We start from the raw sequence: 24,843 nt of genomic DNA on the forward strand, positions 1-24,843 counted from the left end.
TAGGTGGCCAGTGAAAAAGAAAATATTTTGTTGTCCTTCCTTGAAAAGTTTGTTAAAATCACTGGAGGAAAGGGAGGAAATGATACCAGTGAGACTGACAAGGTTCATTCACCCCATGGTGAGGAACACAAGGCTGCTATAAATCCCACAAAAAGCCCAGCTCAAGTAGCTAAATTCCCAAATAACTCTGGAATTCACAGGCTTGCGTTCTTTGCCAAATGTGAGAATCATTATTCTCTACATCCCTGTCACCTTTGTGACAGCTACACAGAGTTTCCCCTTCCTTTTAATAATCTGTATTGGGCCTAATTTCCGCTTTTCTTTTATTGGAACCTGCCAGCAGCTGAGCTGGAGCTGTGCAGGAACCAGTGAAACGTGGAATTGCCACAGAATTTCTTCTATTGTCAGTTAATTCCAGTTTGGGATTTGTTTGCATTTCCATCACATGTGACTCTCGGGAAAATCAAATATTCATCAAAGTATTTCATGTAGGATTAAGTTTGATTTCTGCCTAGTTTATTTTGTCCAGTGCCCTGGGGATGCTCAAGGGGTCTCTGTGCCTCGCACCCTGGAGGACGCTCAGGAGGAATTTGTTGCAATTGTCCCTGTCCCTGTCACCCCAGGCCATTCCCCAGGGGGTCTCCATCATTCTCACCCCAGGGAATGCCTGGGGGGTCTCCCTCCCCCTCACCCCTGTGCCAGGGGATGCTCGGGGCAGTCTCTGTCCTTCTCAGCCCAGGGGATGCTCAGGGGTCTCTGTCCCCTCACCCTGGGGGATGCTCGGGGGGTCTCCATCCCTCTGGCCTCAGGCAATGCCTGTGCAGGGCTGGGGACCAGGGGCTCTGTGTCCCTCTCACCGCTGAGGGTGCTCGGGGCTGGGGGGGGCTCTCCAACCTTCTCACACCTGGGGAGGCCGGGGGGGGTCTCTGTCCCTCTCAGCCCTGCTGTGACCCCACGCAAACATCATCGGGGTCAGAGGGACAGAGACACCCCCAAAGCCCCAGAAGGGCTGAACCTGGGATTTGGTTTGGGGCTGAGGATTTAGGAAAGGGCTGGAATTGGGGCTGGGCTTGGAGATGGGGCTGAGATTTGGATTAGAGCTGGGATTGAGGTTAAGGCGAGACATGGGATTGGCTTTCGGGCTGCTGTTGGGATTCTGTCTGGGGCTAGACGAGTCAGGCACTGGGATGAGAATAGTGAAAACAGAAGTGTGAGTGTGTCTAAACATGGAGTGAGACTGAGACCAGGGTCAGGGTCAGGTTTGGGACTGAGCTCACCAAGAGAAGGACAGGGGGGATGTCACTGCAGGATGTCCCTGGCATCATCCCAGCCCTCCTCAGGCACCTCCAAACATGGGGGGCAGCTGGGTGCTCCAAGATCCAGGTGCTCCCACGCTGCCCCTCCATACCAGGCGAGCATTCCCTGAGGGCAGCCCTGACTGTGACCTTTGGGGCTCTGGGATCAGCCCTCATATCCCTGCAGTGGGAGCAGCTGCAGACAGTACAAGAGATTTCCCCCCCTCTTTCTGGAGGAAGGGTGAAGCCCGGCTGCCCTTTTCTTCTGGTGCCTCCTCCTCTCCTCAGCTGAGGATGTCAAACTCCCCAGGAGCAGGAAAATCCCCATTCCCTCTTTCCTTGTGGCTGCAGCCTGGAACATCCACCCAGAGTTAAGGACTTTTTGACAGCCCTGCTGAATGACACTGGGATGAGATTTGTGAGAAGGGGAAGAAATTGTATTTTGATAGTAACTAAAAGATGCAAAATTATTCCTTTCTGTTATATTGCTTTTCAGTCAGTTCTGGTCTGTTTTCAGAGTGCCACCTTCTCAGCTGATTGTGTTTGAGCCCTCCTTTCTCTCCTGCCTCTCTTCCCCTGCTCTGTTTCTCTCTCAGGGTCTCCCTTGACCCAGGGCAGCTCACACCAAAGACCGTGCCCGGATTTAATTCTCAATTCAGGAGCTATAGCAGCCATGGTTGAAGTTAGGAAGGCTGGCAGTGAAATGCCCCTGTAAGATCTTGCTCCACTTGGCTTTTAGCTCCTTCTTGACAGCTTTGCCCTCAAGAGCAGGAACATCTTTTCATAGCTGAGAACTGGAATTCCAGACCCTGGGAGTGTGTGCCGTGGATCCCAGAGGGGCATTCCCGAGGCTCCCAGGGTGCTGCTCCTGCCGTGCCTCCCAAGGAGCTTCTCTCCCAAGGGGAGAAGATCCAGCAGCTCTGTGGGCTCCCAGAGCACACAGCAAAGGTGGCTTTGATGGACGTTTTCCAGCACCTTCCCCTCTGGAAACAGAGGGAGGGAGGAAATAGAAGCGAGTCCTGGAAGGACTGGGGTGGGCAGGGACCCTGTCCATGGATTACGATCCTGCGAGGGAGAGACGCCTCTGCCCCAGTGAAGGAGCGAATGAGAGCGTGGGACAGCAACCGACGATTATTGAACGTGGACTGAACGGAACAAGAAATGGGGAGGAGAAAGGGAGAGAAAGAAATCGGGAAGAGGTCTCAGAGAACAGAAAGAAACAGGAAAAGGCTCCCGGCCTGGACTCCGCAGCTCCCAGGCACACCCGCAGGGCGTAGCGCCTTTTACAATTCCAGCCAATCAGAGGACGCGGTAAACAATTTCCAGCCAACCAGAGCTTTTCTCGCGGATGACTCACCGGTTGCCAGGCGGCTCCGCAGAGCCCGGCGGCCCCGGAGCGGAATTTGGGGCTCGGGCCGGGGGACGGATCCGCCCCAGGGGGGTCCCCGAGCCCCCTGCCCAGCCCTGGGGCCGATCGGGGGCTCCCCCACCCAGCAGCCGGTGCTGCGGGGCCGCGGGGCAGAGCGGTGGGAAAGGGGGGCCCGGGCTGGGAGCGGAGGAAATGCGGGAGGAAGAGGAGGGAGAGGAGGAGCAGGAGCGGGAGAATCGCGGCGCTCGCAGCGCCCCCACGCCGAGCCTGCAGCACCCCCTGCCCCGGGAGCATCGCCCCCAGCCCCGAGCCGCAGGTGAGGGCGGAGGCCGAGCTCGCCCCGGCTCCAGCCAGGGGTCTCCAGGAGGATTTTTTGGAGAGTGTTCGGAGCCGGCAGATCCCGGACTCGAGCCCCGGATATCTCCGGGCTCTCCAAGAGGAGCTTTTTCGGGGGGAGAGGAGCCGCGATCGCCCCTCGGGAGGGTCCCGGGGGCTCCACGTGGGGATGGCTCGGTACCGACGGGGCGGGACATTGGTTTTGGGGATCCCCGTGAGAGCCGGGGCTGTGGAATGGGGGACCCCCGGGGCGGGGAGAGGGGAAGGGGCGATACCGGAGCTGGGGGACTCCCGGTAGCCCGGAGATGAGGTGGGGACGGGACCCCCTGACCCTGACAGGGGTGTCCTGGGGTGACTTCATGATGCTCGTACCCCCATCGGTCTGTTTAGCCCAGAAATGAGTTCTGTGCCTTTAAGGCTGGTTCTGAGAGAGAAGAGGAAGAACCCGCACTCCTCTACATTCCTGCTGCTGAATGGACAGAGAGCAGGACAGAGCTCTCCTTTGCTTTTAGTTAGTTTTTAGCTCGCTGAGGCAGAGAAGTTCCCCGGACTGTGGTTTTTCTTTTTCTTTGGAGCTGTTTAAACCTGCTCTGGACTGAACAACCAGCACACCACTGGCAGCTCCTCCCTAAAGCCCACTGGGATGGGCCTAGGCCGAGGCATTTCCAGCGCTGGATGGACTGATAAGAGACTGATAATAGACTGAAAAGAGACTGATAATAGATGTATAGGAGACTGATAAGAGACTGATAAGAGACTGATTAGGCACTGATAAGGCACTGGGTGCGCAGAACTACAACCCAAGGAGGGACTTTCAGAGTTTGTCATCTCTTTTGGAGCAGCAGGAGGTTTTATTGCTTAATATTGTTCAATTTTTGTGCTGGTGAATGCTTTGCCTGTAGAATAAAGATTATTCCCACTTTTCTCCCTGGAAGTATTCTCCCGGACTGGCTGAGGGTGGGGCTGCTGAATTGGCATTCTAGAGGAAACTCCTTTTGGAGGGTTTCAACCGAATTTGCCCTAAACCAGGACAGGGTGGTGGAAAGAAGGGGGAACCCCAAGTGGCTGGACTGAGGGGAGGCTGGAGAGGGTGACCTTGGGACCCCAGAACCTCCCAGAATCCAAAAGCAGGACCCTGAAGAGGGGATCCCCAGGACCAATGGGATCCCCAGCAGCCCTGAGATGGGGGACCAACCATAACCCAAGAGGGATGAGACTGGAAATGGGAAACTCCTGGTGGCTTTTTTTTATTCACTCTTGATTTTTGGACATCAGGTGTCTTCTGGAAATGGACGTGGATGGGAGGAATCCCCAACCCAAGGCGTTCACACCTTGTTTTTCCCAAAACCAGGATTTTCCCCAAACCTTCCCAATGCGACATCCCCCCTGTCTCGCTCTGGGTGAGCTCAATCCCAAACCTGACCCCGATCCTGGTCTCAGTCTCACTCCATATTTAGACACACTCACAGTTCTGTATTTATTCTCATCCCAGTCCCAAACTCATCTATCCCCAGACCCAATCCCAACCCCAGTCCTAAAGCCAATCCCATGTCTAGCCTTAACCCCAGTCTCAGTACTAATCCAAACCTCAGCCCCAACTCCAACCCCAGCCCCAATTCCAGCCCCTTCCTAAATCCTCAGCCCCAAACCAAATCCAAGGTTCAGCCCTTCTGGGGGTTTGGGGGTGTCTCTGTCCCTGTGACCCCGATGATGTTTGGGTGGGGTCACAGCAGGGCTGAGAGGGACAGAGACCCCCTCCGGCCTCCCCAGGTGTGAGAAGGTCGGAGAGCCCCCCCAGCCCCGAGCACCCTCAGCGGTGAGAGGGACACAGAGCCCCTGGTCCCCAGCCCTGCACAGGCATTGTCTGAGGCCAGAGGGATGGAGACCCCTTGAGCATCCCCTAGGGCAAGGAGACAGAGACCCCCGAGCATCCCCTGGGCTGAGAGGGACAGAGACTGCCCCGAGCACCCCCTGGCACAGGGGTGAGAGGGAGGGAGACCCCCCAGGCATTTCCTGGGTGAGAATGATGGAGACCCCCTGGGGAATGGCCGGGGGTGACAGGGACAGGGACAAACCCCCCAAACACCCCTGCCAAGCATCCCCCAGGGCGAGAGGCACAGAGACCCCCTGAGAATCCTCTGAGCACTGGACAAAATAAACTTGGCAGAAATCAAACTTGACTCTGCAAAATCACTTTGAAGAATATTTGCTCTTCCCACAAGTAACTTGGAATGAAAGCGAAAACAAATCCCAAATATGAATAAACCGACATTCCAAGCAGTGATGTGGCAATTCCAATATTCATTGCTTCCTGCACAGCTCCAGCTCAGCTGCTGGCCAGTTCCAATAACAGGAAAGTGGAAATTTGGCCCAATACAGATTATTAAAAGGAATGGAAAGCTCTGTGTAGCAGTCACAAAGGTGACAGGGATAAAGAGAAAAATGATTGTCACATTTGGTAAAGCCCCCAAGCCTGGGAATTCAGGACTTATTCGGAAATTTATCTACTTGAGCTGGGCTTCTTGTGGGACTTTTAGCCGTCTTTTGTTCCTCACTGTGGGGTGAATGAACCTTGTCAGTGTCACTGGTAACATTTGCTCCCTCTCCTCCAGTGATTTGAACACTTTTATAAGGAAACACAACAAATTATTTTCTTTATACTGGCCACCCATAAAAGCCATTTTCCTCATAATTTCTCCCATAAGTTCCCCAGGAGGAAGGAGTGACTGTGTCCAAGTTTCCAAGAGTTCTTCCAGAAAGAACCACAACCTCCTCAGTGCAGGGAACCATGCTGTTGTCAAAGGCACTTAGGGTCAGAGAACAGTGCCCTGAAACCACTGTGCAATAATAATATGGCAATATGGTTAGGAAAATTGTCAGAGAGATGCCTCTGCACCAATTAAGGTGCTAACGCAACCAAATCCAAAATGGATTTTATTGAACAGTAAATCTGAGGTAGAGAGATGGAAAGAAAGAGAAAAGATGAGTGACAAGGACAGAGACCTCCCCTGGAGCAGGGCAAGTGTGACATTGTCCCCTGTGTGTGGGGGTTTTACAGCTGAGCCAGTTTGGGTAAGGGGGGTGGTGTTCACCCCCTGAGCAGGGATTACCCCACTGTTTCAGGCTGCCATGCAAGATGTAACCAAATGCATGTTTTCAATTCCCATCTTCATCAACTGTTATAAACAGGTGGGGCACTGTTCTTTATCTCTTGCATGACTCACCCCTGATAACACCCTCCAGGGGAGATATCTTCTGTGAATGGGCCATTGAGTGTCACTGCAGGACTGATAAAATTCCATCATCCCATTGTGGGATGCTCCGCCCAGTGGGAGGATCCGAGCATTCCTACCTGGATATAAACTGAGGCTTGCTACACCAGGAGCAGCTTGCCTACTGGATTGCCAGAGGACAAGAGCTCCATAACCACCACTGGACCTCCAGAGGAAGACTAGACCCTTCTACAGGATCACTGCTTTGACAGAATCACGTCGATCACCCCAACAGGACTGCAGCCACCATTTATTGGGACGGCTGCCACAACCCTGACCAACAGGGTGTCAGGTTATATCCTGACTCTGTCAGTTTAAGGCAGTGTTTCTGTATCATTGTCTTGATCATAATTTTGTTCTTTAATTGCAATTCTGGTTTAGACATTCCCCAGGTTTGCCTTCAAACCAGTACAAATCTCAATGTACTCATCCTTTATTATTCTCCCAAAACAGGATTTCCCATTCCCAAACCTTTGCCAGATGGAGGAGGAGGCTGCGAGGAAGAGGAAGGATCCCCAGGACACCCAGGCAGGTGAGGAGGAAGTCAGTGCCCCTTTCCCCCTCTCTCCTTCTCCATCTCCCAGGCCAGTACGGCCCCTGGCTGCAGGCCAACCCAGCTGCCAACCCCATCCTGCTGGGGATGCATTGGGGGGATCTCCTACCCCTTCCCTCTGGCACAGAGGCAAATTCCATCCTATCCTTGTTGTTCCTGCCCCAGAGAAGGAGCTGAGAATGGAGACCATGGAGGAAAAATCTCCATGGTATAACCTCATGGAAAAGGCCATTTTGAGTGACTCCACAGTGCAGAATTCCAATGTGGAGGAATATCCGCAAAGATCCTGCAGGAGGAGGGGCTCCAAACCCAGCCCAGTGTGCTCTGAGGAGGAAAGACCCTCGTTTAGCCAGGAAGGTGGACAGAGCTTCAGACAGAGCTCAGAGCTGGTGGTCCATGAGCAGCTTCATGATGGGGAGAAGCCCCACAAGTGCTTGTAGTGCAGGAAGAGCTTCAGGCAGAGCAGCACCCTGATCAGCCACCAGATGATCCACACCAGGGAATGGCCCTATGAGTGTGGGGAATGTGGGAAGGGCTTCAGCTGCAGATCTGCCCTCATCGGGCACCAACGCATCCACACTGGGGAGAGGCCCTACGAGTGTCCCCAGTGTGGGAAGAGCTTCACCCAGAGGTCTCACTTGGCCAAACACCAATGGAGGCACCAGTAAGGGAAGCCCTGCAAATGCTCCGACTGCAGGAAGAGCTTTATGCACTGCTCCAACTCCATGCCCCACAGAAGGATCCATGTTGATCAGATCCCTGGTGACCCACATTCCCTGTGATCCATGTGGGGAGGACACCTGGCTGGTTATCCTTTTGGTTTGGCCCTAATTTTCTTCTGATTTGTCTTTATTGCTTAAAAACACCTGAAATAGGATTAAAGGAAAGTTATTTATTAAAGATGTTTCAAGTCCCACCTTATAACATGTATTTCAGATGGAATTTATGGTTTAAATACATATTCTGGGGGATTAGTGTGTTCTTGGAGGATTTCAGGAAGTGTTCTCCATCTCTTTGTACTCCAAAAGTCATAATGGATTGATCTGTCACCTCCAAAGGGCTCAATCCCACTGAAAACAACTCAATCTTACCTCAAAAGGGCTCAATCCCACCTCAAATCAGCTTGTTCCCACCTTATAAAAAACTCAGTCCAATGCCAAATTTACTCAGTTCCACAGCCTCCAAGGTGAGATGGGATTGGAAAGAGATTGGGAGAAGTGGGATCCAAATTTGAGGCTTGGGCATTGGGGATTGTCTGGGGCTGGGTGGGTGGGATGTATTTTGATAGTAAATAAAACTTTCAGAATATTGATTTCTGTCCCATTCATTTTCTGTCAGTTCCAGTTTGTTTTTCAGAGTGCCACCTTCACAGCTAATTGTGTTTGTGTCCTCCTTTCTCTCCTGCCTCTCTTTCCCTGCGCTGTTTATCTCTCAGTGTTTCCCATTACCAGGGCAGCTGCTACCAAAGACCCTGCACTGATTTAATTCCCCATCCAGGAGCTACAACAAACGTGGCTGAAGTTATGAAGGCTGGCAGTGAAATGTCACTGTAGGATCTTGCTCCACTTGGCTTTTGGCTCCTTCTTAAAAGCTTTGCCTCCCAGAGCAGGTACATCGTTTCCTAGCTGGGAACTGGAATTCCAGACCCTGGCAGTGTGTGCCGTGGATCCCAGAGGGGCATTCCCGAGGCTCCCAGGGTGCTGCTCCTGCCGTGCCTCCCAAGGAGCTGTGCAGGGCCAGGGGACAAGGTCCAGCAGCTCTGTTGGTTCTGCAGTGCCACAACGGCTCCTGGTTCCATGAGTTTCCCTACTGCCAACAGTGGTTCCTTGGTTCCCATGATGCCCTGCTGTGTCACCATGGATATTTGGTGCCATGAAGTTCTTCAGTGTCACAATGGCCTCCCTCTGCAGTGTCCAAATGGCCTCCTTGGATGGGCAGTGTCACCATGGACCATTGGCTCCATGCAGCCCCACTGGGTCACCATGGACTCCATGGTTCCATGAGGTTCTGGGGGTGTTTCCATGGTCTTCTTGGACCCACAGTGTCACAATGGACCACTGGATCCATTTGACCCTGCTGTGTCACCATGGCCCCTTGGTTCCATGGCACTACAGGGTCACAATTGACTCCTCGCTTCCACGTCACCCCCTCAGTTTCAAAATGGCCCCTTCGTTCCGTGAGGAACACAAAAGTTTTGTAGAAACATTGAGCAAATCCTGCTGAACACATCTGGGAACATCTGTTTACATTCAAGAGAGGTTAAAGGTCAGGATGGCACCAGCAGCTTCCATCTGCAACAGAGGTCCAGGGAAAGGACTGGGATAGCGAATTCAGCTGGGAGACTCTGAGAATTCTGCTTCCAGAGATCATTTCTGCTCACACTGTCCCTTGGAGAAAGGTGAGACCACTCCAGGCAGCCTGGACTGAGCAGGTGGCTCCTGAGTGGGGTTTGTTGTTCAGGAAACCTGCTCCGGCTTTTCCATTCTTTCCTTCCCAACAGGAAAACTTCTCCTGGGCCTGTGTGAAGGCAGAGCCCTTATGAGAGCAGGTGGGACATGGTGCAATGGGCTGGGACATGGAGCTGCAGAGCTCAGGGGACAAGGTTCTGCTGCAGGGCACAGGGATGTCAGTGCCAGGTGGGCCATGTCAGAAATGGTGAGGTTGGGGGTGAGGAACAGCTTGTCCAAACAGGGTCAGCCCTCAAGGAGCTCATTCTTTTCCATGCACAGACCTCCTAAGGAGACATTCAGCATCAAGATCATCTAGGGAATGCTTCTATTGGCTCTTCTCTGAAATGGAAAATAAAAAAAGATTCATTTAGTAAACAAAAAAAGTCATGAGGTGCACTTGGAAGTCTTCCTCCTTAACAGAACTCCAAACTGACTCCAATCAGCTGTTCAAGTACTGGAGAGTCCAAGACAATTGAAGGAAGAGAAAGAGCCCCCAAGGGCTTTCTGTATTTTATTGAGCACCAGGGTGGGTTTGGGGCTGAGTCCAGAACCCTCAGGCACTGAGAGGAGGCTGAAGAAGCTGCTCAAGGGATCAGCAGCAAAACTCCAAGTCCCTTGGAGCATCACTGGGCCCCAGTGACTGCAGGGAGTGCCAAAGGCTGCCCAGGGCCTGGTGAGAGCAGATCCTTGAGGCCAGGATTGCAGGCAGCCAAAGGCTCTGAGCAGGGAACTGCAGTGCTGAGCAAGGCCTGGGCTGGTTGGGGGAAGCAGAAAGGCCAAGACCTGAGCCCAGCCTGGGACAGCAGGGACTGTCCCTCACGGGTGGATTGGGGCTGTTTGTGGGGCAGTGGGATGTGAGGGGCAGCAAGGACAAATGTCATAAACCTGTGTGACACTCCAGATCCTCATGGAACCAAAGAGCCAGTGGGACACAGCGGGAAGTTGTGGAACCGAGGGGATCATTGTGGCACTGTTGGGGCCCATGGAAGCAAGGGGCCAGTGTGACACTGTGGGGCCTCATGGAAAGAAGAGGCCACTGTGAGCCTGCAGGGCTGGAACACCCCAGAACACTGAAATGCTGGGGGTAACCAAAGGTTCCTTGACTTGAGTTTGGTGCACAGGAGAAACACCAACCAGATATTCTCAACACAGACAGATGCTAAAGAATACTCTTAATAGCAAGGGACCCACAAGGATCATCAAGTCCAGCTCTTAAGTGAATGGCCCACTCAGGAATTGAACCCACAGCCTCAGTGATACCAGCACCATGCCCTAACCAACTGAGCTAAGAGGTCAAAATTACACAAAATTTTACTGGCAAAATAGAGACAATCAAGGAACTTGGGCTAAGCATTTAATACGACATCCACTTCAACATAAAACTCTTATCAAAGCATTACCTTCATTTACTTAGCCCATTTAACCTAAAAACATTTACCCTTAAGATGTTAAGTTACCCAAAAATATTCCAGGTAAGTAGGATTAGAAGAAGAAATAGAGAACAGAAAGACAGAAGATCTACAGAAAGACACACACATAGGTGCCAAGTGCAGGGGTTCCAGCATTGCCAACAGAGGAACCCCATTAGAAGGCAGGATCCAGATCACAGGCTGGCCTCGTGCTCCGGCTTTTAGCCCCCTGGGCCTTCATGGGCCTGCCCCTGGGGTGGGACTGCCAGTCACTTGCCCAGTCAGAGTAGCACCAGCTCTGCCTGTTGTATTATTGATTGGCAGCTCTGCCAATCAGCAGAAAGTTGTAGCATTGTGTGTGTTTTATATGGGTTTATTGTAAAGTTGGTTAGTTTTTATAAGTTAAGATTTTTGTTTGACCCACAGTTCCCCCCACATTCTCCCTCCTAATGGTTTGTTCGTCCCACCTGTTACCTGTCAATCATTGTAACCGTCCCTTCTATGTCGAGAATCTTTTATGTCAATCATCCCTCACCTAGCATATGATTTTTCTCCCAAGCCTCTTCCCTCCCCTTGGCCCTTCCTATTGGTTTAGTTGTGTCTCTCGCTCCTCCCCTGGGCTTTGATCATTGGTCCCTCGTGTCTCCTTCCATTACCCCCTTCCCCTTTTTAAATGCCTCCCTAACGGCTTTTTCCTGACACCGTCACTGGCCCCGCCTGGGTCAAATAAAGTGCCATGGCATCCACACGCATGTCCGCTCCTTCATTCCTTTACCGCAGTTCTTCGCAGTCCTGCTCTCGCCTGCATCACCACGCCGCAGACGGAGCCACTACTCGGGATTCTCATGGAGAACCTGGGAGTGGCAGGACTCGTAGTCTCCACCAGTCACTCCGAGAGTGGCTAACCGACCTGTCAGCTCCAGTGGCCACAGAAGCAAGTCTGTGAAAGTTACCACTCCTCCTGCTGTGTGATTGACAGCTCTGCCAGGGCTGGGGGCGGGGCTCTGTCCCACCACAAACCAAGGCCCGCCCCAGCCCTGGCCCCACACGGGCATTCCGAGCATCCCAAGGTGTCTTGGGACATTGATCTCATCCAGCCTCTGACAGCGACCACGATGACACAACAGAACCTCATGGAACCATAGGTCAGTTGTGACAATGGAGATCCAAGGAAACTATGGTGAGACTGTGGAATCCAGGAATCACGGAATCAAGGAAACCATTGTGCAAATCATGGGCCCTATGGAAGCAAGGATCAGTGATCAAACTGAGGTTTGATTGTGATTGATTTAAAATAGAAACAAGGAGCCATTGTTTCACAGCAGGTCTGCGTGGGACCAATGGACCCTTGTGACTCTGTTGGGGTTCATGAAACCAAGAAGCCATTGTGACATTGCAAGACTTCATGCAATCAAGGACAATACAGTATGGGGTGGTAGTATGGGGACCCATGAAATCAAGGGACCATGGAGCAGGTCTGCCTGCTTTGGCCTCCTGGCAACTGTCTGAGCGGTCCCCTTGAATTTGGCACGCCAAGGGCCACTTCTCATCTGACTGTGAAGCACTGGGGCTCTGGGTTTTCCTTTCTATGGAAAAGAACAGTCTTTCTTGTCTAGGCTCCAATGGCCAAAATTAGGATTCAACCTCTAAAATTCCCTATATCCAAGGGTTGCTCCCAAACAAAATTTGCCAATACAATCAATTCTGGCTAGACTCAGCCTCTTGGGACTGCCTCTCATATGACCCGGGGCTCGGTTCTTTCCTTCCTATGGAGACCACTTTGACACTGCAGGGCATTTTTGAGCAAAAGGGCATTGTTACACTGTAGGAACTTGTGGAACCACGGGGATCATTGTGACACTGCGGAGCACCATGGAGCCAAGGGACCACTGTGACACTGTGGGGCCTCATGGAACCAAGGACATCTTTGTGTCTCTCTTGGGCTACATGGTCCCAAGGGCCCAGTGTGAAGCAGCAGGGCTTTGTGGAACCAAGAGGCCATTGCTACATTTCAGGGCCTCATGGAGCCAAAGGGCCATTGTGATCCTGCGGGGCGCTGTGGATCCATGGAGAGCATTGTGACATTGCAAGGCCCCATGGAATCATGGAGACCATTGTGACACTGTGGGGCCCCATGGAACCAAAGGAACATTGTGACCCTGCAGGGTCCCATGCTTCCATGAGGCTATTCTCACACTATGGGAAGTTGTGGATTCAGGGAAATCATTGTTGTACTACTGAGCCCCAATGGAACCAAGGGGCAATGGTGACACAGCAAGGCTTCATGGAACCCAAAGGCCATTAGGACACTGTGGGGCCTTGTGGAACTATGGAGAGTATTAAGATCCTTAAGGACTTGACTAAGCAAGGGGCCATTATGACACCTTAGGGCATCATGGAAGCAAGAAAACCATTGTGACACTGCCGGGACCTGTGGAGCCAAGAGAACATGAAATAGGTGTGGCTGTCTTGGTTTTCCTGGGGTCACCTGACAGGTTTGGCTGACCTTTGAATGTGGAAGGCCACTCCCATCTGCCCCTGAAACACTGGGGCTCTGGGCTCTTCAATAGAACCGTCCCTTTTTTCCAGGTATCCATGGCCAAAATTTGGATTCCACCTCCAAATTTCTGTGTATGCAAGGATTGCTGCCAGACAAGTCGCCAGGACAGACAAGTCTGACTGGTCTTTGACTCCTGAGGGGCAGCACTTACCTGTTTTCCAAACACTGGAAAGGGCTCTCTGCTTTTCTTTTTATGAAGAAACCCCTATCCCTCTTCTCTAGGCACAAATGTTTTAAATTAGGACTCCACATTCATATTTCAAATATCCAGGAGTTGCTCCAAGCAAACCTGCCAGGACAGACAGGTCTTGCCTTGGCCTCTGGTGGTTGCTGTTCATCAGCTCCTGAAACATGGGGGCTCTGTGGTTTCCTTCCTATAGAGACCAATGTGACATTTGGGAGCCTTGTGAAATGAAGGGGCCATTGTGACACTGCAGAGCACCATGGATCCAAGGGACCATTGTGACACTGTGGAGCCTCGTGGAAGCCAGGACATCTTTGTGGCTCTGTTGGGCCACATGGTCCCAAGGGACCAGAGTAAAGCAGCGATATGGGAGTTAGCCCAGCTGTAACTCAGAGTCAGTCAGATTTTACGCCAGAAGTATTGGGCATGATTTTAAGCCCTGGGAATCATTTGTTTAACTTAGGGTGAGTTTGAGAGTTCCCCCATAAGCCTTTAGTGTTGTTATGCTAAGTTGTCCAAGTTCTCCTCCTCTATTGGTTACTTGTTTCCCCTATATGGTTATTGTTCTAGAGTGTTCTACCCTCAAGTTTATATATTGTTTCTTCGCCTTTATCTCAGGTCTTTGAATCCCACCCCTTGTACTGTGCTGGACTTCTCCATGTTTATTGTTTTTCACCCTGCTATTAAATTTTTTTTTGACAACTCCATTGATCCTGCTTGTAGGATCATTGGGGACTAGGACGGTTGGGACGGACAGAGACAACAGAATATCTGAAGCCAGGTCTTGGAACTTGTGGTTTATTGCAAAGGGTGTGGGTGCAGGGGCCTTGTTTGGAGCCAGCCACAGCTCAGAGCAGGCCCAAAAGAGGAGCTCAAAAGAGGCGCCCAAAATGAATGCCAGAAAGACGAGGGGCGTTCCTGTTACAATACAATAAATCTTCTGTGCTGCATATTCTAATTTTCACTAAACAATATAATACAAGATACAAATCTTATAGCATTTGCAAACAGCCTATTAGAATCATTACATTACCATACTGTGTTACATTTTATACCATAAAAACTACTCTCTGGACCCCTTCTGCCAAACTAGTAGGGTCTGCTCTGACCTTTGGACCTGTCTGCAAGCAGAAGGTATTGTTTCATCAAAAGAAGATTACCTTCAGCCGGCCATACTATTGTTTTGTATTTGTTCAGTAACTAAGGCTTGGTATCTCAAAGCTTGCTTTCATTTCAATCTCGCTTATAGTTTCCATATTCTCCAATTCTTTTGCCAGGCAATCATATTTATAAGGCTTTTCTGTTTCATCTTCCCCAGCATCTGCTGCTTTTCATTTTCACCACCCTTGCCCTGAAGTTGGGGAACCAGAATGGTTTGTCACAGCCAACCTCGTTGAGACCCCTGGCGCCCAGACCTTGAGACCCTGATATTCAGTCATGTCAGCTGAGGTAAGCTGATGGATAGGCCAGCGCTCCCCGGGATTTTTGATTGTACTGGGCCAGAAGATTCATCATTGCTTCGAGGGACCTTGGCCAGGATCCACAGGGACAACGATGGTCTCACCTGCGAAGGATTGCAGGTGGGTTTGGGGAAATGCAGGACAATTATCACCATTTTGCCACTGTGTTTTTACAATACGCATCCACATCCAATAATTGATTTGAAGTGTTCCAGTGGTTGTTCCACCTGAGGCGGAGAAAGAGAAAAATGGACAGCCGGATTCCCAAAGTAGAAAGGAGCATACAGGGATGCTTTAAGTTAATTCTCACGGATCATGCCCAAATATATTCAAAGAACAAATTAAAATCAATCGTGAAGTGGATTATTAAAATTTCTCCAGATGCCCTTGAGCCTGACCATCCTCCCTCCCTCTTGGGTCCTCCACTTCCTGCTACCACAACCTTCTCTTCTGCCCTGAATGAACCTCCAGACTCCACCCCCAGAACTGTGGGTCATGCCCCACTGTCAATCATTCCACCTCTACCCTGGGCCATGCCTCCAGAAGGCCAGCCTGGAAGTCTGCTATCCTAGATCAAGGCCCTTCCTCCCCACCACTTGACAAAATGGCAGTGCCCTTTGCCTCTGCCTCCAGAAACAATATAACCCCAGGATCAAAGATACTAAACCTCACTGTCACACTACTTCTAATCTGAATGTTTCTGCTCTGAGTTATTCTTCCTCCCCAGAGGACAGTTTGGACTCTTCCGAGCCACCTCACCCCTCAACCCCAGAAGATCCCTGGGAAAAGAAGAAGACTGGCAAATAGTCTCGAAATTCCACATTGCCCTGGTATGTTATGAAAGTAGGGGTCAGAATCCCAGCTATCAGCCATTGGTTTACAAGGAACTCAAAATCTGTGTAGGGCAGTTAAAGACCATAGAAAAGACTTAGCTTGTTTTAATGGACAAATGAGGGCCATGTTTACAGCACATCTTAACTCCCTATGACTTAAAAAATATTATGATATGACCATGTTCTTGTCACCTACAGAATACACCCTGTGGGAAGGGAGACAGAAGTGTTTATTAATCAATTAATTGCAGACTATGCTAATAATGAGGCAAGGGTAGAATTGACAATCAACCATCTAGCTGGAGAAGGACAACACAGCCTACCAGATGATCAAGCAGCAAGTATCCTCGGAGAAGTATTGCATGATATCAAAGAGATGGTTTTGAAGGCTTTAATTCAGGTATTGGATGGTAGCATCCCCAGTGTGGACTACCTTGAGTGGCTGCAGCTAAAGCTTTAGGACAATTAGACCATCTTGGGTGCCTGTTAAGTAAGCAAAGCAATGCTACCTCCCTCACATTGAGTGACCTGCTCTCAGACATAGAGGCCATCGGACATACTACCTTGCAGAACAGTGATAAAGTTTTTACTCTAGGCACATGGGCATGGCTGTGTAGACTCTGAGGGCATGTGTTTCATGAACCTCTCCAGCCACAGTGAGTCAATCCAGAAGAGCATTCAGGTACTGAATGAAGAGTTCAAGAAGCTTCAAGTGGAAAACAAAGACTCGTTCATTCCAATGCAAGGGACTAAAGGGTTGGATGATGTCTAGCTAAAACAGGACATTTAACTCTCTTAGTGGTTGTTCCTGTATTGTTAATTTTCCCATCTTTGTTTGGATGCTTTTTGAAAGTCTTACAAAATTCTTTCAGTTCTATCTTTGTTATAAAACAGAAAGGAGGAAAATACCCAACACAGGCTCCTCATGGACTCCTTGGAAGACAGAATTGGAGGCCAGGATGGCACAAAAAACTCTCTCAGACTCAGTGTGGGAAGAAAAAATCCTTAAAGTACCTAAAAGTATTCTGAAATCCAAAAAGTATTTTAAAAACCTCGAGTATCTCAAGGCAATAATGAGCACCACTGAGTGTCAGTACAAAGCTCTCCAGGGACTCATTAAAGCCGATAATTGGGGCCATGATTGCACAAACCTCTCACAGAGCCTGTATCAAAAGGGAAACACCAAGTACCTTAAAATAACTGAAGTACCTTGAAGCATTAATGAGTCCCACTGAGTATTGTTACTGATAAAGGCTCTCCAGGGACTTATTAAAACACAAAATTGGAGGCCATGATTGCACAAACCTCTCAGAGACTCAAAGGCAAAAGCCAAACCCAAAGTCCTTTGAAAAGTCTTCAGTCCCTACAGGGAGCATTAAGGATTCCCTAGGGCCCTTCCTGAGCAAGGCTCCCCAGGGACTCCTTCCAGTAGATCCTTGAGGCCACTGGGATGTGGGCTAGGGGGGATGCTGAGGGCAGGACAAGGGGCTGACAGTGCCCAGCCTGGCTGGGGCTGTGCCAGGAGGCCCCAGTGCCTCAGGACAAGGTGTCTCCTCACAGCCCTTGGTGGCACAGACCCTGCTGTGCCCAAGGACACAAAGACTTGGCTTCTCTTTGTCCCCACCTGTCATCACTACCTGCAGTTCTCTGCTCTGCCTGGGGCCTGGGGACACTTTCTCCATTGTGCTCCTCAGTGGGACCCATTAAAAGTCCAAGAAAGTTTGGAGTTGGATTCTGACTTGGAGTTCTGGAGAGGTTTCTTCAGCTGCCTCTCAGGAACTGATGCTCAGGGCCTCAGCACAAAGCCCCAGAGGCTCATTAAAGTCCTTGTGCTGTGTCTGTGCTGCTGAGCTGGGCTGGGCTCCTGGCACAGAGGCAGCTCCTGGTAACCAAGAAGAGCTTCAAAAGCACATTTCTCTTGATGAGCAGCTCTTCTGCCAGCCCAGCAGGGCTGGGGCACTGCCTGCAGCCACCCCAGGCACAGCACAGAGGTACAGAGAGCTTCAGTCAGTCAGGGCTGGGAAGGTGCTGAGAAGTGCCTGGGGCAGAATCATTGCCAGCCCTTGGCACAGGAACCTCTGGCTGCAGGACAATGCAGCTGCAGCTTTTGGAGCCATCTCCTGCAGCTGGAACATCCCAATGCTTACAGACTCTGTGAGTACAACTCTGGGTATGTCTTGTGCAGGGGAGGTGAAATGCTTATTAAGGTCTGGCATGCTGAGGGGTTCTGATCAGTCATAGAATATTTTCAAAATAATGAATTTAACAAAAATGAGGACTTCTACAATAACTAAGTAGGTATTCAGTTTCCTAATATTGGAGAATGGTAGCCAAGAGGAGATAAATATTAAAGCTTGCTTATGAATTATTTTTATTAATTCTGACAAATGCCAGAAACATCTGAACTGTTACTTTTACTGATCAATAGGTTCACATAAGATCCCTAATATGCTTGCAGCCACTCTGCCCATGGACAGCACAAGCATCACTTTTATTCTTAACCATCAGGCTCAGCCTGAGCTGTCCTTTCTCCAAGCTGCAAATAGAACCTGCCTCCAGCCAGTGCCCTGCAAACAGGCAGGATTCTGTCAGGCCAAGGAGAGTGCACAGAGATTTGGGCTCTGTGAGTGCTGGCAGGGAGAGATCAGGCACAGGGAAACACCTGCAGGAAGAAAATCTCCAGGAAGCAGAGAGAAGATCAGGCAATGAGAGAAAACAATATCCAGCAATGCTGTAGCAGGGAGAGTTTAGAGATGCCCACAGGATCCCCTCCAGTGCAGCCCCTTCCTCTGAACAAGCCCACTCCCTCCTGTCCCCCAGCCCAGCCTCTGCCCTCAGGGCTGGGGCTCCAAGGCGTGCAGCCCCTCCTGTGCAGGCAGAGCTGCAGCAGAGCCGTGGGACAGCTCTGCAGCCCCGGGCCCAGTTCCCTCTGCAGAGCACAGGGCTGGGAGCAGCTGCCCGGCCCTGGGGGCTCTGGCAGGGGGCACAGCTGGCTCAGGGTGACGCTGTCCCCAGTGCCCGGCTCTGGGCAATGCTGTCAGTGCAGCCAGGGAAGGAGCTGCATCTTCCTTAATCCAATGCCAGCATAAGGACACTTGGAAGTGTCCCTGAGATTTCAGTCCAGGCTGGGAGCTCCAATCCAGGGTGCAAACCTGTCCTATAGCATCTCTGAGTTATCTGAAAACCCCAGGGTGAGGCACAGAAGTTCTAGGTTGAGAAAATGCCTTGGGTTGGTGAAATGAGCCCTGTGTGCCCTTGGGTGCAAATGTGGGGCTGAGACTATAAGAAGGGGATGGACATTTGGTGGACTGTGGGGGATCCATCTGCACTCAGCAGTGTCAGGATGGTTTTTAAAGGAAACATCAGAGCATTATCATCCTCTGTCTGAGAATGCTGAAAGCCCACAAAACCTGGGACATGACTTGGAGACAGACCACCTCCCCTCACTCTTCACTCACCACCATGCCTCAGACAACTCACTCTGTTCTCCCTGATGGCTGCAGAAATGCTGAGAGTTTCTGACATCCAAAGATAGTCAGCAGGAGAAAGGGGAGTATAAAAACTCTAGAATATTTAAACAGACTTACCCATTCCTGGGGGTGCAGAAGTTAACAGGGCCTTCTGTGTTAACAGGGTTTCAAAGTGGAACATGAGGACAGGTCCCTGTCCTCCTCCCACATATGCATAGCAATGTTGAATTATAAAAACACTGTATGTAGTTGCCCTGAACCTGAAGTCCCACTCAGGCACCAACAGCCAAGGCACCCCACTTGGAGCTGAAGGAAAATCTGCTAGAAATTCAAAAGGGTGTCAGAGGGTTACCGGAGAAGGGTCTGTAGGAATTTGATTTTGCTGGAAGAAGTTCCTCCTAACCTGTCACTGACTTTTCTCCATGAACAGCTCCCCAAGTACAGCCTCAGCAAATGTCCAATAGCAGCTCCATCCAACACTTCCTCCTGCTGACATTGGCAAACACGCGGCAGCTGCAGCTCCTGCACTTCTGCCTCTTGCTGGGCATCTCCCTGGCTGCCCTCCTGGGCAACGGCCTCATCATCAGCGCTGTAGCCTGCGGCCACCACCTGCACACGCCCATGTTCTTCTTCCTGCTCAACCTGGCCCTCACTGACCTGGGCTCCATCTGCACCACTGTCCCCAAAGCCATGCACAATTCCCTCTGGGACACCAGGAACATCTCCTACACTGGATGTGCTGCACAGGTTTTCTTTTTTGTGTTCTATGGTGTAACAGAGCTTTACCACCTGACTGTCATGTGCTACGACCGCTACGTGTCCATCTGCAAACCCCTGCACTACGGGACCCTCCTGGGCAGCAGAGCTTGTGCCCACATGGCAGCAGCTGCCTGGGCCAGTGGCTTTCTCTATTCACTGCTGCATACAGCCAATACATTTTCCCTGCCCCTGTGCCATGGAAATGCCCTGGGCCAGTTCTTCTGTGAAATCCCACAGATCCTCAAGCTCTCCTGCTCCAAATCCTACCTCAGGGAATTTGGACTCATTGCTGTAAGTGCCTGTTTGGTATTTGGCTGCTTTGTGTTCATTGTTTTCTCCTATGTGCAGATCTTCAGGGCTGTGCTGAGGATCCCCTCTGAGCAGGGATGGTACAAAGCCTTTTCCACCTGCCTCCCTCACCTGGTCGCGGCCTCTCTGTTTCTCAGCACTGCCACATTTGCCTACCTGAAGCCCTCCTCCATGTCCTCCCCATCGCTGGATCTGGCAGTGTCAGTTCTGTACTCAGTGGTGCCTCCAGCTCTTAACCCCCTCATCTACAGCCTGAGGAACCAGGAGCTCAAGGCTGCAGGGTGGAGACTGATGACTGGAGAATTTAGAAAACATTAAACTGGTTGCCAATTTCTGCATATCTCTTGTAATAAAAGTCATATTTGGCACATTTGTTGGATTGGTTATTTCCCGTCTGTTTTAATTTTTTAATATACTCCCTAAACCAAGGCCATTGTTTCTGCCATTTCTAGTTTTGTTTCTCTCCACCTTCCCTGTGGCTCCAGACTGTGTCAATTGGAGCTGTGTTCTCAATAGCTTCAAATGAAATAAAGAATCTCTGAGCAAAATTTCCAAGGGAGATCCCCCTTTTGTTGCCTTCTCTGGAGCTGCAGCAGCAATGTCTGTGTGCAGAGCTGGGGGCAGATCAGTGCCAGCCCAGCAGCTGTGCCCAGCAGCAGCAGCACTTGGTGTTGCCAGTGCTGCTGCTGTGGCCCTGCCCCGCTGCCCTGGTGGGCCTGGTGTTGCTGCAGGGCCTGAGTGCTCTTGGGGCCGGGCACAGCCCTGGGGGTGGCAGTGCCAGGGCTGCAGCAGGGACAGGCCATGGGCACTGCTGGGGCACCGCTGATGCCTCAGGCCAGGCCCTGCGGGCTCCAGGCTCCTTGCCCAGGCTCTCTCAAGAACACACCCAGGCCAATGCTCAGCACAGAAAAGCCCTGTGAGCAGCCCCAGGCTGGCCGTGGGCAGGCTGGGGGCAAACAGCATGGCTGGGGCCCTGCAAGGGCCCTGGGGCAGACGGGAAGGAGCAGCAGAGCAGGGGCTGATCCATCCCCAGTGCGCTGCACAGCCCAGGGCAGCATCCCAGAGCGTCCTCATGGAGCTGCCAACAACATCCCCCCTCTGCAGCCCTGGCCTCTCCCCCAGCTCACACAGGTGCCCCATCCTTGCAGGCACAGACACGGCAGCACTGGCTCAGCAGCCCCTGTTTGCATTGCACACAGCATGGGGAGCACCCCCATGCTGTTGCTGTGGGGACATGAACCTGAGGGAGCACAAATGCCATCAGCCCCTGGGGCCAGCAGGGGCTGGGGGACACCAGGGAAACCACTCAGCTTTGTCCTGGCCTCTGCAGTCAGCCAGAAAGTTTGTTCCCATCAGCTGGGAGTTTCCTGTGCCCCTGCAGATGCTGTTGCTCAGAGCCAGGGCTGCCTGGCAGCCACTCCCAAACTGCCCTGAGCATTTCCTTTGCTTCACCTTTGATTTCTTTACTCTTCCCTGGTACAAATTTCTTCCAGTTACTCACCCCTTTTCCCTGCCCTGCAAAAAGCCCATCCCTGTTTGCCCTTTCCTCTCCGGCTCCATTCCCCATTGCAGTTCCTGACTTGGCACCATGGGAACGTCCCTTGGGCAGCACGATCATCCCACAAGTGCTGCAGGAATTGTCTGCAGGCTCCTGCAGTGCCTGGTGCTGCTCCCTTGCCAGAGGCACCCCAGGCCAGGAGGGCACATCTGGGCTGCTGTGTCTGGCTCTGGGGCTCCCTGTTCTGGGCAGTGAGGAGGAGCTGCAGAGGCTCTGCAGGACTGACAGGATGGGCTTTGGGGCTGGCAGGAGAAGCTGAGGGACCTGGGCTGCTGGAGCTTCTCAAGAGGAGGCCCAGGGCTCATCGTGCAACTGCTCCAAGGGTGGTTTCAGAGAGTCCCAGAATCAGCAAGTTTGGAAAAGACCTTGGAGATCATCAAGTCCAACCTTGGCCAGACATCACCTTGTCTCCCCTGAGTCTCCTCTTCTCCAGGATAAACAACCCCAGCTCTCTCAGCCACTCCTCACAGCACTTGTGCTCCAGACCCCTCTCCAGCCTTGTTGCCCTTCTCTGGACACGCTCCAGCCCCTCCATGTCCTTCCTAAATTGGGGGCCCAGAACTGGACACAGCACTTGAGGTGTGGCCTCACCAGTGCCGAGTGCAGGGGAAGAATCCCTGCCCTGCTCCTGCTGGCCACACCATTCCTGTTCAGGCCAGGAGCCATTTGCCTTCTTACTCATCTGGGCACTCTGCTGGCTCTTGTCCAGCCTGCTGTCCATCAGTCCCTGCATGTTCCTTTGTGCCTGGCTGCTCTCCAGCCACTCTGTCCCCAGCCTGTAGCACTGCAGGGGTTGTTGTGGCCAAAGTGCAGGACCCGGCACTTGGACTTGTGAAACATCACCTTGCTGGATTTGGGCCCTGGATCCAGCCTGTCCAGGACCCTCTGCAGAGCCCTCCTTCCCTCCAGCAGATCCACACTCACCCCCACCTTGGTGTCATCTGCAGATTTGCTGATGCTGGACTCAGTGTCCTCATGCAGGTCATCAGTGCAGGTACTGAAATCCACACTGGCTGGCTCTGATCCCTCGGCCATCCTGTGGGTGCCCTGGGATGGCACTCAAGATGATCTGTTCCATAACCTTGCCGGGCACCCAGGTCAGGCTGACAGGCCTGGAGTTCCCCAATCCTCCTTCCAGCCCTTCTTGGGGATGGGCTCACACTGGCACCTCCAGTCCTCTGGGACCTCCCTGCTGAGCCAGCACTGATGGTAAATGATGGAGAGCAGCTTGGGGAGCTCATCCACAGCTCCGTCATCCCCCTGGGATGGATCCCATCCAATCCCATGCACCTGTGAGAATCTGAGTGTCTCAGCAGGTCACCAGCTGCTTTCTTCTGGATTACAGGGGGCTGTTCTGCTCCCTGTGCCCATCCACCAGCTCAGGAGAACACTTGTCCCAAGGACAACCTGTCTTATTCTTGAAAACTGAGGCAAAGAAGTTGTTAGGTACATCAGCCTTTCCCTCATATTTGGTAACCACATCTCCCCCAATAATGAATGGAGATTGTTCTTGTACCTCCTTTTGCCATTGATGTATTTATAGAAACATTTTTATTCTCCTTCACTGATGTGGCCTGGTTTAGCCTTAAGGTTTCACCTCTCTAATTTTCTTTCTGCATAACCTAACATCATCCTTAAACATTTCCTGAGTTACCTGCCTCTCATTCCAAAGGTGATGCACCTTACTTTTTTACCCCAAGTTCCTGCAAAAGGCCCATCACATACAGAACGTCACCTGTTGGCTAAAGTACACCTCAGAGGAGGAAAATACAAGAGTCTATAAATGAAAAGAAAACAAGCAAGCTAGGAAAGTAAAAGAAGAAGAGGCTGGGAAGGCTAACAAAAACTGGGACCCCCTTGACCACTTACCTCCTCCTACCCTTGCGGTACCTCAAATCCTTCCTCCAATTCCTCTTTCTGTGGAACCAATTCCTCCTCCTCTCCCAGCTGTCATTCCTTTACCACCTCCTAACCCAGTTATACCTCCACCACCTTCCCCTCAGCCCTCTCCTTACTCTCTTTACTCTTCACTACTCTTCCCTTACCTCTGCCATCTCATGCACCCCTTATTCACCAGCACGTTCCTGCTCTGCCTCCCCCACCACAAATGATAAGCCAAACAACATCTCAGAATCTCATGCCCAACAGTGAAGTTACCCAGTCAGCCTCCACAGCTGATGTTGTAACACCTGGTCCAAAGTGGCAAAAGTGAAAAATTGTTCCCCCTCAGAGAAGTTCTCATGGGCGGGGTGGCCAATGAGATTGGATTTGTAAACGCTCCCTTGACTGCGTCCAAAGTTGGAAACTTTAAGAAAGAATTGCGAAATTTAGTGGAAGACCCAGTAGGAATTGCAAATCAAATTGATCAATTTTTAGCCCTAATATTTATACATGGGGAGAATTGAACTCCATCTTTAACATCCTATTTTCCCCGGAAGAGACTCGATTAATACGAACTGAAGGAATGAAAATTTGGGAGTGAGAAAACCAACCTGGGCCCCCAGGTGACCAAAAAATGCCTTCAGTGGAGCCTGACTGGGACCCTAATCAAGAAGAGGGGAGAAGGAACATGAGAGGTTACAGGTCCCTGATGACCAGAGGGATAAAAGAATCAGTCCCTAGAGGGAGTAATACCAGGTTAGCGTTGGACGGCACCCAGGAAAAAGACAAGACCCCAGCACCATGGCTTAATAGGCTAAAGCAAAACTTCCAGATTTACTCTGATGTTGACCCAGATAGCCCAGAAGACCAATCTTGGGTTCCCTGCAGTCGGGGATGACCCCAAGAATCCTTTTTTCCCAGCCTGATGTTTCCAAGAAGGAGTCTGAATTCTTTGGCTCTGGTTTCCAAGGTTGTTTATTGTTTCTTATCTATAACATTTTTTCTCTGGCCTGCTGAGATCTTTTCAGCAGGTCAGACAGAGGCACACTCTCCATCCCGGGGCTGGTGTCTACGATTTATCCTATGAACTATGTGTACTTTATTTATCATTATTTTCCAATACCTAAAGACACACAGCAGGGAAC

General features: G+C 51.3%; 1 protein-coding gene across 2 annotated transcripts; it reads left to right on the forward strand.

Annotated features, from left to right (window-relative positions):
- Positions 1 to 2,597: 2,597 nt before the first annotated feature.
- LOC141729912 (olfactory receptor 14A16-like) lies at positions 2,598 to 20,718 on the forward strand. Of its 2 annotated transcripts, none has more exons than XM_074546574.1 (3): positions 2,598 to 2,980; positions 6,726 to 6,804; positions 14,747 to 20,718. In XM_074546574.1, exon 3 carries the CDS (start codon positions 19,645 to 19,647, stop codon positions 20,575 to 20,577), a length of 933 nt encoding a protein of 310 aa, XP_074402675.1. In that variant the 5' UTR covers positions 2,598 to 2,980; positions 6,726 to 6,804; positions 14,747 to 19,644; the 3' UTR covers positions 20,578 to 20,718. The 2 variants fall into 2 exon arrangements, with proteins under 2 accessions (XP_074402675.1, XP_074402676.1); XM_074546575.1 differs by lacking the exon at positions 14,747 to 20,718 and adding an exon at positions 6,991 to 8,069 and having other exon boundaries at positions 2,611 to 2,980.
- The last annotated feature ends 4,125 nt before the right edge of the window (positions 20,719 to 24,843 follow it).

Source organism: Zonotrichia albicollis, chromosome 8 (genome assembly GCF_047830755.1).
Source record: "Zonotrichia albicollis isolate bZonAlb1 chromosome 8, bZonAlb1.hap1, whole genome shotgun sequence".
Taxonomy (NCBI): domain Eukaryota; kingdom Metazoa; phylum Chordata; class Aves; order Passeriformes; family Passerellidae; genus Zonotrichia; species Zonotrichia albicollis.